General features: G+C 43.9%; 1 protein-coding gene across 9 annotated transcripts in view; it reads right to left on the bottom strand.

The window, feature by feature from the left end:
• RUNX2 (RUNX family transcription factor 2) overlaps window positions 1-13,872 on the bottom strand; it is a 232,972-nt gene that overhangs the window by 66,419 nt on the left and 152,681 nt on the right. For 8 of the 9 annotated variants that reach the window (XR_005595948.1, XM_039529526.1, XM_039529524.1 and 5 more), the window contains one exon: window positions 4,247-4,408. Coding sequence is in view for 8 of the 9 variants with exons in the window: in XM_039529526.1 (XP_039385460.1) it covers window positions 4,247-4,408 (162 nt within the window). In the remaining variant the exon portion in view is untranslated. Of the gene's footprint in view, window positions 1-3,096; window positions 3,220-4,246; window positions 4,409-13,872 lie in introns of those variants that run through there. The other variant, XM_039529525.1, reaches the window with a different exon arrangement.

A 13,872-nucleotide genomic window follows, 5' to 3' on the forward strand; every position in this document is an offset into this window, starting at 1 on the left:
GCTGTGTTGCTCAGGGGTGTGGAAAAGCCATATAGTTAGTAGCGACTAACGCAACCTAACCCCTGATGTACCTAAGAGAGGGAAAAGAAAGTGAGGTGGCCAAGGAAGAACTGGCAGAAGGCAGTGACAGAGGAGATTGAATGTGCTGGTGTTACCTGGGAAGACAAACCACAACTAGCAAGTAACCATCATTAGTGGAGGAACTAGTCTGCCCAGTGGTACAGCAGGAACTAAGGTCTAAGTTCTGAAATGGGCTTAAAATGGGACATACATTTTTTTTTCTTTACAGGCAGGTGACCCTTCAATGCAAAATTTCAGCATCAGTTTTTATGCCCGTTCTCAGTAGTTTTTGTCTGACTTCCGTTCATACATTTTTAATAAGGACTGTGTGAAACTGGGCTCTACCTAAATTTGTCCCTGCTTTTTGTCAGGTATCTTTTAAGAGACACAGTATCAACCTTTCCAAAAATTGGCAGATAGGAGAATCTTGAGTGGATTTTGTACAATAGGTAGTTTTTAAAAGAAATATATAGGTTTTAAGAGTCTTTTCGCCTCTGTTTTTTAAAAAATGAAAGTTTATCAGTCAGCAGAGGGTGAGACATAAAATCTTCTCAGAGAAATTCAAAATAGATGCCATTTCCCATCATTCTCTAGGTCCGGAGACTGAGGCCACACATCAAACTGCTCCAGTTCACAGTGCTAAGAGGGGTAGTGTGGTGAAGAAGGGAAGGCTGAGCAGTAGTCTGGTGTGTTGTAGGGGATACGTTGGTAAAAAGGGGTGCTGGAAGGCTAGCATCCCCTGGCAGACAGAGTTAAGTTTATGATCTGTGAGGTATGGTAGCTGTGGTAGTGGCAGGGTGAAGCGGCGGATGGGTGTGCCTGTGGTTTGTACTGTTAGTTGGCTTACTTACTTCCTTGCTTTTGTGTCAGGTACTGTAGATGTTTCATGACTAAGTTCTTGTGTATTAATCTTACTACTCTTTTAACATTTATTGGCCAAAGCCTGCAATTGCTGAAGGCCTTGATTCTAAAAGTCCTCGTGGGGTCTGCAGGATGGTACTCGGGCAGTTAGCCTGAGTCGCTGTCTAAACCACTGCGGCCACATTGCTACTTTTAGGCATTAGCTCGAGCAGAGTGTGCATGTATATGTCTACTTGTGCTGCGAATTACACCAGCTGTTGGGTAGACATACTCTTAAAATGTGTTAGCTGGCATGTGGTACCCAACACCTTCTTACCAAGCTTAAATATCGGTCTAGACCATGCTATGTGGCATGTGAGGCCTGAATCTGAAGTATTACCATTTGTCTTCCCATTTGTTAATAAGCAATAGGCATTCATTAAAATGACCTTGTATATTTCTAGCAAAGGTGATAATCAGTTCTCTGCCATTATACTGAGAAACAATTATTTTTCTCTTCGAGGCCTCGTAATGCTTTGGTTCTAAATAAAGTAATTCCTCCCTCATGCAGGAGGGTGCCTGAAGTTTTTTCGTGCTCCCAGGAATGTAATTTTTCTTCTAATAAGCCTGGTTCTACTCTGAAAAATGACTCTGTAAAAATGGATCAAATGGATGAGGATCCAGTTTTCTCACTTTACAAGTGATGCGTTGGTTGTTGTAACTGCCAGACCAGCAGACTCAAGCTAGATTCTTTCCTTCTGATATCCCTTTGCCAGTAATGAAGTGCAGCCCAGTTTTTGTGGTCAGCTACACCTGTGCATCCCCATTGCATTCAGTGGTGTTGAACAAGTGTTTCTGTCTGTCTATATTAGTGCTGAGGGCCAAACCATTATATTTGAGCACTGTGCAATCATTAGTGATTTTACACCCCCGTCTCATTGGGACGCATTAGCCCCATTTTACAGATGGCAAAATGAGGCACAGACTAGATTAACTGACCTGCCCAAGGTAATACAGGTAATTTGTGGCTGGGGCAGGAAATGAGGCCAATTCTCTTGAATCCCAGTCCAGTGCTCTATCCACCAAACCATCTTTTCTTATCTCACCCTTCTGTGTGGTTGGACAAGTGTGACTGAGGCCCCAAGGTTGGGACTTAGTTAACAATGGGGTTGACAATGTGTGAGAAGGACTAGACTCAAACTCCCCTCCCAGAGCTGTGTTGGTTCTGCTGGGCTAAGAGGAGTAAAAAACAGTACAATTTATTTTGTTCGCAAAAGCCAGCAAATAGGAGCTGGAATACACCCAAGGAAATCACATGTCTTGGGTAAGAAGGTGGCAATTTTTGCAGTCACAAAACCACACTTTAACATTCCACTCCTCACATTATAAACAATACGGGCCAGATCCAGCCCTTGCTCGTTTGCCACAGTGCAGTGGAATTCGCTGCATTTTAGGGGCATGCAAGCAGGGTGCCAGAGTTTTCAAATGGTGCTATAATATGTCTCCTTGCTGTTTGAGAGTCAGACCTAGTCCTCAACCTAAGAAAGCCACTGGCAGTCAGTGAGTTAACATGCAGTATTGCAGACAGTCTCAGATATTTGTGGCAGATCAAAATCCTCTTTGGTAGATTCAGAACTAAGTGACAAAGCCAGCTTCCTATGTTTGGAAAAGACAAAACCAGAGAGAGAGAGAGGTTGTTCACCAAAAGGTGAAGGCCAAGAGAAGTGGGGATAGCTTGCTGTGGAATAAAATAGAAAAGTACTGCATATGGCCCTATGATGTACATAGTTAGGTCTTTTAGCCATTATGTGTGTGCCCCACATGCTAAGCACTCACGTTTGAATACACACAGGCAAGTAACTTACACTGATGTGGCAGTCCCAGTCTGGGCCTTTCCCTGTAGGTATTGCTGGGGGCAAAATTGCAAAAATAACTGCTTTGACCACACAGGGCTGTGCAGACCATCAGGAGACTCAAACTAAAGAGAAATCAATCTAAAGCCAAACACATCATTTCTTCAAAATAAAGTTAATTTTGTTTTTAAACCAAATGAGCATCACAAGGAAAGGCCAGAAGGGCCTGTCGGGCTTTGCCAGAACTGTTGACCCATAAGGAAATGTGGCATTCTCTGAAAACCCAGAGAGCACTAGGGCCAGAGAGATCTTTGCTGCTATTTGTTTGAGAAACAAAGCTTCCGCCCCTCCAAGATGAAAGAAATAAAGGAGTCTAAACTAATCAAATCCTACATGCCTGTTGGCTGACGTTCAGTTTGTCCATGATGCAGCTCAGTGAAGTGAGTAGCGTTTACAGTGCTCTGAGCTTTGTAGAAGGGAGAAAACAAGACAGAAAGAAATTCACCTGGCTGCAAGTCAAACAGGTGTATGAGGCTAGAATCTGTGACTGTAACAGTGTCTTACAAACGTGGAAAAATAGAATAAGACCAATTCTTCATGCTTTACTAATCAATTGTAAAGGTTTTCTTTATATTACACATGCTTTTGGCAGATACCTCACCAATATTTCCACACCTGTCTGCTTAGAATTTTAATGCTCCAGCTAAGACACGGTTCCCCAGAATAACAAAATATACAAAGCGATTTTCTGCCGTTCCATGTTGTATGTTATAATGGGGCAACCAGCTTACTTTACACAGCTCAATTTACCTTTGTGACCACTTGAACTACATGGCTGCATGCATATTTGTTTGATAATAAGTGTCAGTACTGTCCAGTGTGTGTGCCTAAAAATATTTCCTCTCTCCTTCATCATTCCAAAGCACAATCTGTCCAGTTTTCCCAGGACTGCTCTGTACCCTGAAGTGACTCAACCAGTTTCTGATAGAGATCTTAATCACACATTAAATAAGGGAATTAGCTATCTTGAGCTACTGAACTGAAATAAGCAAAAGTGAGCCTTAAACCTAAATATTAAAGAAACAGAGGCCCTTGCCAGTAAGTCAAATCTAATTTAGGAGATAGAAGTAAAAAAAATTAAAATATCAAAAATACGGAGAAATTATCCTAGTTGCTTCACAACAGATGCCCCCTATTGAAAACAGTGTGATTCAGTAGTTGAATCAGACAGTTAAAGATAACCTGACCTAAAATGGACCTTCAGACACTCAAACTACATGCTCAGAATAACACGGTAGCACTTTAATTTGTGAGTCAAAACCTTAAAAAGAAAGAAATTTTGACCCCTTCACAGTGCAGAAACTCTGGTACCACAGACAGATCTTCACTTTTGCTGCTAAGCTGCATTTGAGGGCAGATAGCTTCTGCATAAGCAGCCTCAACCTTTCCTGTTCCTGTCTGCATAAGTATTTTAGCTGACGCATAGTCTTTACCTGAGAGGCGTCTGGGCACATCGGTGATGGCAGGAAGGCCTGTGCCTCGTGAAGAGGACAGGGGAGTTGTGGAATGAATGGATGGTGAAGTCATCTGGCTCAAGTAGGATGGGTAAGACTGGTCATATGACCATGGAGGGGATGATTGTGCCTGTCTGGGGTCTATAAAACAAAACAAAAAGAGAAAATTAAAAAAGAAATGAAAAGATTTAGGGACACCAGCAGCTTCATCAATGAGAGTGGCATTATCTAAGCACATGGATATCATGAAGAATGAGACTGCCTGACAAACCAGAACTCCCAGCACCCTTCCCTTCTCCCTGGCTCTGAGTTTTTCACCTTGGAAAATAATATGGCGGGAAATGCACAGTGCAGAACGAAGCACTTCCTCTGAATTTCTAAAGCAGTAGCAGGCAGAATTTAAAATGATGTGGCCAGTGTTCCATAAATTCCCATACTCTCTTGTCCAGTCCTAATAAAGCATTCCACCAGCAGCTCAGAGCTCTGATAACATCCCCAGTGCGTGTGGCTTTTTGTTTTGCGGTTGCTTTTCTTTTTCTTTTCTTTTTTTTTAATGCTGCAGCTGAACTTAAAACTGGCTTTTTGGGGAGGGAAGGAGAACTAAAAGTTGATGGCCACACTGTCAAGTTGTTATCCAGTTTCAACATTAAACAGAAGCATTTTCAGCACTGAGAAAGTGATCCAAGAAGAAAAACGTCATTAATCCTATTAGCATCTGTCCAAAAAATATCACGTTTGGATTCAAGCCCGATTACCTATAATCACCATCAATATAATCTGAAGCTGAATGGTTTGGGGTAACCATTGAAAGTTAATTATGCCTTTTCTAATTTGTGCAGCTTGCCTTGGAGGGAATGATTCAAGGGCATGCAGATTCTCTTTTCCACTGAAGTGCTGGTGGGCTGCGAGGGTGAGAGAAGAAGTTGGGCAGTTTTATTTTCCTACTACTAGGTTTTGTAAACAATTTTGCTTTTAGTCAATAACCGGTGATTCACTGCTGACAGGAGGAATTACTCATCAACATTTATTTTTTCTTTTACATTGGTGAAAACCCAACAGCATTTCCTAGCTAAGAGAGTTTGTTTAGTAAGCTAGGTGGTACACAAGAGAACTGTATGCACTGCTGCCTCTAGATTGCTTTATACCTACTGCAACGTAGCCAAATTCTCTCTACTATTTCCAAAGTAGCAAATCAATCCCAGTTTACCTCAAGAAGTTGCTACATTTGAGCAGTGTCTCAAGGCTCCACTTTGTTGACAGAAACACGAAATCTGAATGGCATAAGCAATCCCCTCCCCATTTTTTTTCTTCAGGAAATTCATCTTTAAAAAAACAAAACAAAACCCTCTTTCTGCTCTTCCACATGGCAAAACCTTGTAGTGTCAGCTATTTCTTGTTTATTTTTTCTGTTCAGACATGATTTGTTTGAAGAGATGTCTGGAAAGCAGATACTTCCTTGAAGCAAAATAACTATACAGATACAACCAAAAAAAACCCTTTCCAATTTAATTTTAAAAGGATTTTCCTTTGGTTTTCAGTTTATATTAGAGTTGAATAATATAAATGGTTAACATAAGTTCTCCTCAGAAATCTGAAGGACACTTGATCGTTAAATGTAATGAACTTCTTTGTTTTAACAATTTCAAGGCTAGGGCTGTATAGATTGACACAACTTCAAATATGACTGGCTGTTGTTATATCTGATATTGACACTTCTCCCTGCCTCATACCAGTACTGTAATCTACTACTCAATTAATAGTAAGCAATCGTAAACTGTGGGGGTGGGGTGAGAAAGCTTATGCACGGTGGCAAAACAATATTAAAATTAATGATGGGTCAGGGCCAGAACCTCCCATCCAAACTCTTTCAAATTCCAGGTTTTCAATCCCAGTCTTTGGATCCAAACGACCATCCCTTATGGTTTTGATTCTAGGCCACATCTTGGACTGGAAGGGGCTTAATTTTCATTTTGAATGTGGAAGAAATATCCTAAGAATGGATGTTCTCACAGGAGTTGGGCCCAAGACAATGAGACTCTCATGCATACAGTTGCTCTCATGGGATGATTTCTGCCACTCAGAATGGTAGAAGTCTCATGGGAGCAGAAGTCCTTGTCACGTTTGTGCACCATCATACCTTGAACTCATATCCTAGTCCTCATTTGGCCTGAGACCCTGAAATCTAGCCGAACCCTAGATCTAAATACAGCCTCTTTGGCTCATCCCATCTTAAAATAAGAATAAAGGCTTTAGGGTCGTGTAAACAAATTCTTATATTTGATACTTGATTTCATAGAATCTCAGGGTTGGAAGGGACCTAAGGAGGTCATCTAGTCCAACCCCCTGCAGCAATTCACCATTGTAACGGTATGAGTTTTAAAAGCAAAAATTATTTTAGAATAAGAGAGGAGGGACTCTCTTTTGGTTAAAGCACTGGACTGGGACTCAGAAGATCTGAGTTCAATCCTGGATTTGCTACAGACATAGGTGCTGGAACTAGGAGTGCTGCCGCACCTTCTGGCCTGAAGTTGTTTCCATCACATGCAAGGTTTACAGTTTGGTCCAATGGCTCTCAGCACCCCCACTATACAAATGTTTTCAGCACCCCTGGCCACAAACTCCCGATGTGACCTTGGGAACAAGTCACTTAACCTTTCTCTGCCTGAGTCCCCCAGAATACTCTCTTTCTCCTATTCTTTATCTTGCCTGCTTAGTTAGTAAGCTCTTGGGTGCACAGACTGTTTCTTACTATGTGGCTAGCACAATGGGGCCCTGATCTTGGCTGGGGCCTCTTGGTCCAGATAGCTCAGTGCAGAGAAGACCCGTGCCTGCCGATCATGAAGGGCGTACAGTGAGGGGAGCAGCTTCAGCAGAGCAAGGGAGCATGCTCAGTACAAGCCAAGCAGCAAACTGGGGGGGGGGTACATGACCCTGGGTGTCACCACGCCCCCCCACATGTCACCTCTGACTCAGTGGACACATATTCCAACGTGACCACTTCTCAAATGAGAGTGAAAGTAAGTTCAGTTTGAGCTCTGCAGAGAAATGAGGACCCAGTTCATCACTGATTAGAAAAGGAAGCAATTGAAAAGAAAAAACTGAAACCAAACCAAACCCAGGCAATTGTTGATAGAAAAGTTACTACTGCAGCTGAGAGTCACAGCTTGGGAGGAAATCAGGGCTGCACCAGAATGGATAGTCATGAGACTTCTTCGCCGTAAGTCAGGGCTGAGGTCACCATTGGGGCAGGGTGGAGAATCTTGCCCTGTGGCTGGCTGGCTTTGTTCACTGGGCTTGGCCTGTTAACAAACAGGAAACTGAAGTTTCTAGCTTCTGTGAGCAGAAGCGCTCAAAGCAATGCCACCTCGTTAAGAACAGCAGGTGTTTGTGTGTGCATGTGCGGAGGGCTGGGTGGGGGGAGCTGCACTCGTGCTGCCTGTCAAAGATTATGTGCAAAGCCGAATGGTAAATTGCACGCATCTCCCCAAGCTGGGCTGAACGCGCTCATTAACCAGGCTAAATGGGAAATTCAGTGCACAAATTACAGAAACAGCTGTTAGTCCTGCAGACCGCCGGCCAGCTGGGGACCCACGATGCAACATTCTGTGGCACTAGCGGCTAGTCTACACTAGACGTGCTACAGCTGCGCTGATGCAGCACGTCGGGTGAAGACTCTCTATGCCGATGGGAGAGAGCTCTTCCGTTGGCCTAATGAAACCACCTCTGTGAAACGAGAGGGAGACGCTCTCCTGCTGACATGGTGCTTTCCAAACCCACGGTTAGGTTGGCGTAATTTACGTCGCTCTGAGGGTGGCTTATTCACACCCCGAGCGACATAAGTTATACCAACGTAACCTGTAGTGTAGACAAGCCCTAACACAGCTACCCCCAAATGCCACTGGAGCAGGAACTTAGGCCACAAGAGATCAAGCAATCCTGTTTGTTTGGGGTTTTTTTCCACGTACGCCACAGTCTGTACTGAAAACAGAGCCATATATGGAGGGGAAACCCTGCCCCTCCAAGCCTCACGGAGCGTATTCATACTCCAGAGTTTGCTCCCAGATCGACATGTGGCAAAGCTGGGCATGAGGACTTAAGAGGGAATTGCGAGGAAGTTTTTGAGAGTTCCTTTTTTGTTGCGTGTGCTGAGTGAGCACTTAGACTGGATACACGGGGTACTTAGTATGCAGTGGTGAAATATATACAATGGCCTTTGAGCATATTAGTGGGAAGCTTTTTCTGCCTTCTGTACAAGAAGCAAATGCTCTTGTTAGCTCTCACCAGGGGCTTGTGAGATTTTCCAGGTGATCAGGCAGCTTCTGGGTGTCTGGGGGCCAGAAGCTTTGCATTGTCACATGAAAGATCATAGGTGGTTACAACTGCAGCATCTTTCCAATTGTTAAAAGCCTAGAACATATGAGAAGTCCCAGAGCTGTTAACCAGAGGGAGTATGACTCTGCCTAAAGGAATCCCCAGAATACAAGAAAATAAAAAAAGCATACTGAACAGGTGGGGGGGGGGGAATAACCACCCACCTGTCTTGATGGCAATATGCAAACACTGAAGAAAGACAGAGCACAGTGAGATGACCAAAGCCAGGCGTTCAGGGCTATCATATTTCTGCACTTCAAAATTTGGAGTGATTACTAATAGCAATCCTCCTTTTGTAAACATTTTTGTTCTGCCTGTGTGGGTGTGAAGAAAAGTGCTGCTTTCGTAAGTCATTCACAACAGGGCATAGCATGCAAATACCCCTAAACTTCATGCACAGATCGGCTGAAACAAGTCAGCCAGGGTGAGGTCTAAACTAATACGCACACAGCTACTTCCTGTTTGCACTGCCAGGTAAGTTTCTGTGAAGCAGGAAATATCAAATATTGCATATTATTTTGTTCCTAGGCTTCATTGCCACATTCATAGTTATGGTTGGTAGATTTAAATACTATTTGACCATTGCTTCCATGGTCTATTGTATACATCTTAGTGGATTCTTGGAAAAACAAGAGTGTTTAGAAATTATTCAAATGTTGGATGGACTGTACAAAATTAAAAATTAATGTCCCAATTCTGCTGTCAATTACACAGGCTTTCCCAGTTAAGTAGTCTTTTGCAATTCTTTGGCAATAGGTTATGAGAGATCTAGAGTGGAGGAAAATCAATTTTCCATTCCCCAAACTGAAAGAGTGCTGAAGAACATGACCACCAGATACACAGGGTGACCATTTCTCACTGTAGAGCAATGCTCCCCAAACAGTGGGGTGTCCCTCCCCCACCCCCCGTACAGGGATGCAAAGGAACATTTAGGGGGTGCGGCAGGGCCCGGGCCAGCCCCTCTGAGGAGTGGGGAGGGAGCACCACCCAGCCCTGCTCTGCCCCCAGCTCCGCTCTGGCTCCAGCCCTGGGCGAGGCCTCAGCTTCAGCTCCCGGCTCCGACCCCAGCCGCGGCCCCTGACCGCAGCCTGGCTCTCAGCTTCCAGCCCTGGCACTGCTCCCAGCTGCAACTCCGGCCCTGACTGCGGCCACGGCTCCAGTCCTGGCCATGGCTCTGGCTCCAGCCCCAATCTCAGCTCCTGGCCCCAGCCAAAACTCCCGGCCCCAGCTGGGCGCGGACAGATTACATTATAGGTAAGGGGGAGATGTGACATAAGACGTTTGGGGTCCACTGCTGCTGAGTCTAAAATCTAAAAGAACACATGCGTGCGTGCTTTACACAATCATTCTCAGTTGAGTCCCTGTCACCCATTCAACTCTGGTGCCCCGTCTGTTTGTTGCTGACTATATTAATGCTACTGCTCATGCTGAAAAACAAGCAGTCTGGAGTTATCTTTTGTAAATATTTAAAGTAAGATATCCTCAATTATGGTCCTAATAAAGCAAAGACTACTCTCTGCATGAGTAAATGGGCTATTGTAAAAAACTCTCTTCTCTGAGCTTCTCATGGACTCTTAAAATCTCTGGGCCAGATCCGAATCTCCATGGTCAATCAGGAGTAATTCCATTGAAGTCAAGTCTAAAGGCGTTACTCCTTGACTGACACTGGTATAAGTGAGACCAGATTTTGGCTTTCAGTCTCTAAAATCACCCCACCACCACCACCACCAATCCCTCAAGAGTCACATTTCCTAAAGAAAAAAAAATTATTCTTGCTAACTAGACAGTGCAACTAGACAGTGTGCGCAAACTTCACCTGATGGAGGGTCACCATGACAAATTGCCAGTAGCTTGAAGGATGCAATGAAATAGCATAACATGCAACAGACTGCAGTCACCCGTGTCCACAATGCAGAGCTGCAGCCTACAGCTCCCACTACTCTATGTTGATACATACATCCAAGCATGCTTGGTCCTGTAGTCTCAATGGGCCACATCTCTGTATTAAAGTAAAATGCAGCCAAAACTTGTTTCTCTGGACTAAAGTTTGGACAAACTTTCTTTATGGGTAAAATTCAATCCAGTACGGAGGGCCCAATGCTGGGTTTAAATGACACAGAAGGCCTTGTTCTAGGGCTAATCTCCCGCATTTGATGAAAAACCAGAACTGCTGCTAAGGGGCTAATGGAAGCAGTGTTCTCAACAAGCTAGTCCACAACCCTTTACATAGATTTTGTAGTAAATGCAACTCACTTCATTCCATCAAATTCGTGACAACCTACAACAAATTCCTATAAAACACCGATGCTGGTTCTAGACAAGCATCCTGCCCAGAAAAGAAGGCCCTCTTTCTTTCTCCAGGTGGAATTCATCGCTGTGCAGATGGTCAGTACAAGGCCTATCAATATTTAACACCTCAACATTGGTGGTAAGGGGGGGACTTCACTGGTGCAGAAGCTTTATGCTGACCCTATGCACAGGGATGGATTTTGCTCTCTGCCCCTACTCCTGTTAGTCTGTTTGCCTTCTAAGAACATTCGAACAAAGAGCCTTCTTGGCCTGACAGAGCAGATGAGTTCTCCCACTGACTGCAGTATAAGTAAGGCTGGTAGGATCCAGCCCTAACTGAATTAACTCTGCCTTCTGCCACCCTACATGTAATAAATGTCCTGAGTTAATGATAGAGATTGTGCCATCTTTCCCCAGTCTGAAAAATGAAGTTAAATGCCGCTGGGCAGGGGGAAGGGAGAGGGGAGAAGCATGTTTCACACAACCTGCCTTTGAGTGCTGTTATTTCAGTTACTAAAGTCACAGATTGCCTATAGATCAGATGGTGCCATAGTGGTGATGGAGCATGAAACCTCACTTAACTCCCACTTTACAGTTTCTTTTTTGCAGCTGAGATTCCACTACTCACACTGACCACATTCTTGCCATTACGCCTGTGGCTTTTCCCGTCTGATAGAAGCTAATCCTCACTGGTTGTATTTTAGAAAAACAACAGTTTTTCTTGTTTCACGTTTAAGAATTGATGCAACAGTTTGCTGTCTGAATGGGAGGGTAATTTGATACGTGAGCAAGTCGTTCGAGTTCCACTAAAAAAAAAAAAAAGTAGCAAATATACCAGGATCCGAATGTGAGTAGACAGGAGTCTTGATTTATGAGCAATATTCAGGGTTCAAATTGGATCTGCACTACCTCAGCAAAGGTATCTGCTTATTGGATGATTTGTTTTTTAATGACCCTTCGATGTTGCTTTTGCAGAATAATAGTTAAAATGCCATGTTGAATAAGGACAAGCTTTTGCTAAGCTAAGCTATGCTTGTACTGCAACAAACTGGTCCTTCAGCAGGTTCAAGAGCATGGTGTATTTTAAAAAAACAATAGTATTCAGCTACTACAGGAAAACAAACACAACCCAGAAAAAGAAATGTAACAGCAAACCAGCAGACGTATTAGGGCACACTCTGCATTCTTTACTACTCAGATGGGAGATGGCCAGGCTCTAACTACTATTTATGTTTGATCATGCAATAATTATGCAAAACCTAAACTGGAATTAAACAAAAGAAGTTTAACTGTGCTTAACTGTGTTACATACTGGCTTTCATAATAAGGAAACAATTGTGTACTGCTGCAGTTAGTAGGAACTAATGATTTTCTTTTATCTTAATTACAAGGTAAAAAATTACCAAACTAAGGCATTTACAAAGCAGCACCTGGTTAATTTTATCAAATGTAATAAAAAGCCTTTCTTTCTGTACAAAGGTCACTTTTTATTACACAGCAAAATCCTACACACTCAAATGACCGTACCAAGAGAGCAACGGATAGAAAAGGCTACGTTGTTATTGATTCGTTTTTGTGGGTGTGCACCTATTGCATAGCATCCATGTTACCTGGAGAAAATACAGCACCATAGGAAAGCACAAACAGCTCCTTAACCAGGCTGTACTACCCCCAAATAAGCACCAATTCAGCAATCTCCCATGGTCAGGATATTGACTGATCAAAGAGGTGTGCCTCACTCAGCTCTCTGAGCTGTAAACCTTGTCTCTCTCAGGCCTACGTTCCTCAGCAAGGGACTCCACTAACTGTAGTACTTGCAATCCCCAAAAGTGTCAGCAAAAGCACCCCCGCCACCATGACAGAACATGGGGAGAGAAGTGTTCCCTAAGGCAGCCACGCTCCAAATTATATAGGGTTACATAGATTAGAATCAACACATTGACTAGCACCCAAAAACAGATAGGGATGGCAGTGCAATTCATGAAGCACAGGTGTACTAGGCTCTCACTGACTGCTCTGTTAAGCAGGTGGGCTACCATAATGCTAGCAAGTGGTCTTCAATGGCTGCATGCATTGCATTCATACAACCAGGGGCAGACAAAGCATGGAGGACTGTGGCAAGGGCTGTGTCAGTAGGGAGACTCTGCAGCCCCTTAACTAGCTGCAAAGTTTTAAGTAGTAGGAGTCATTGCTGCTACTTGGGAAAATGACAGCCGTCTGGGATTCAACAGTACCCAACGACTGTGAACCTCTTTGGCAAGGAGAGGACGTACGCTATGGCTCGATAGAGAAGTCACCCCTTCCCAAGTCAAGTCACTTCCCTCTGCCCCAGCAGCACCATCCTGAGTCTCAGGCTATGTCTACACTAGCATTTTTGACAGTAAAACTTTTGTCAGTCAGTGGCGTGAAAAAACATATGTTGCACCAACAAAAGCGCCGATGTAGACAGTGCTCTGTCAGCAGGAGACGCTCTCCTGGCAACATAGCTACCGCTGCCTCATTGTGGGGTGGTTTCATTATAATGCCGGGAGAGCTCTCTCCCATCAGCATAGAGTAGGGTGACCAGAGAGCAAGTGTGAAAAATTGGGACGGGGGTGGGGGGGTGCGGTAATAGGCACCTATATAAGACAAAGCCCCAAATATCAGGACTGTCCCTATAAAATCGGGACATCTGGTCACCCTAGCTTAAAGCGGCTACACGGGAGACCTTACAGAAATGCAGCTGCAGCAGTACAGCTGTGCCTCTGTAAGGTCTGTAGTGTAGACATAGCCTCAGTCTGCACAGTCTCCATCACGTTTAACTGTTGACTCTGTGCCGTGAGTAGCAAAGACCAAAGCTTTGTCTGCAGCCATCTAAACAGCTGAAGTTATCACCTCCAGGATTTGTAAGTGCTGCTGCTGATTCATAACGAGGCAAAGAAGTATATTATTAATCAAACCCAGAA

Source organism: Mauremys reevesii, linkage group 3, assembly GCF_016161935.1.
Source record: "Mauremys reevesii isolate NIE-2019 linkage group 3, ASM1616193v1, whole genome shotgun sequence".
Lineage (NCBI taxonomy): Eukaryota > Metazoa > Chordata > Testudines > Geoemydidae > Mauremys > Mauremys reevesii.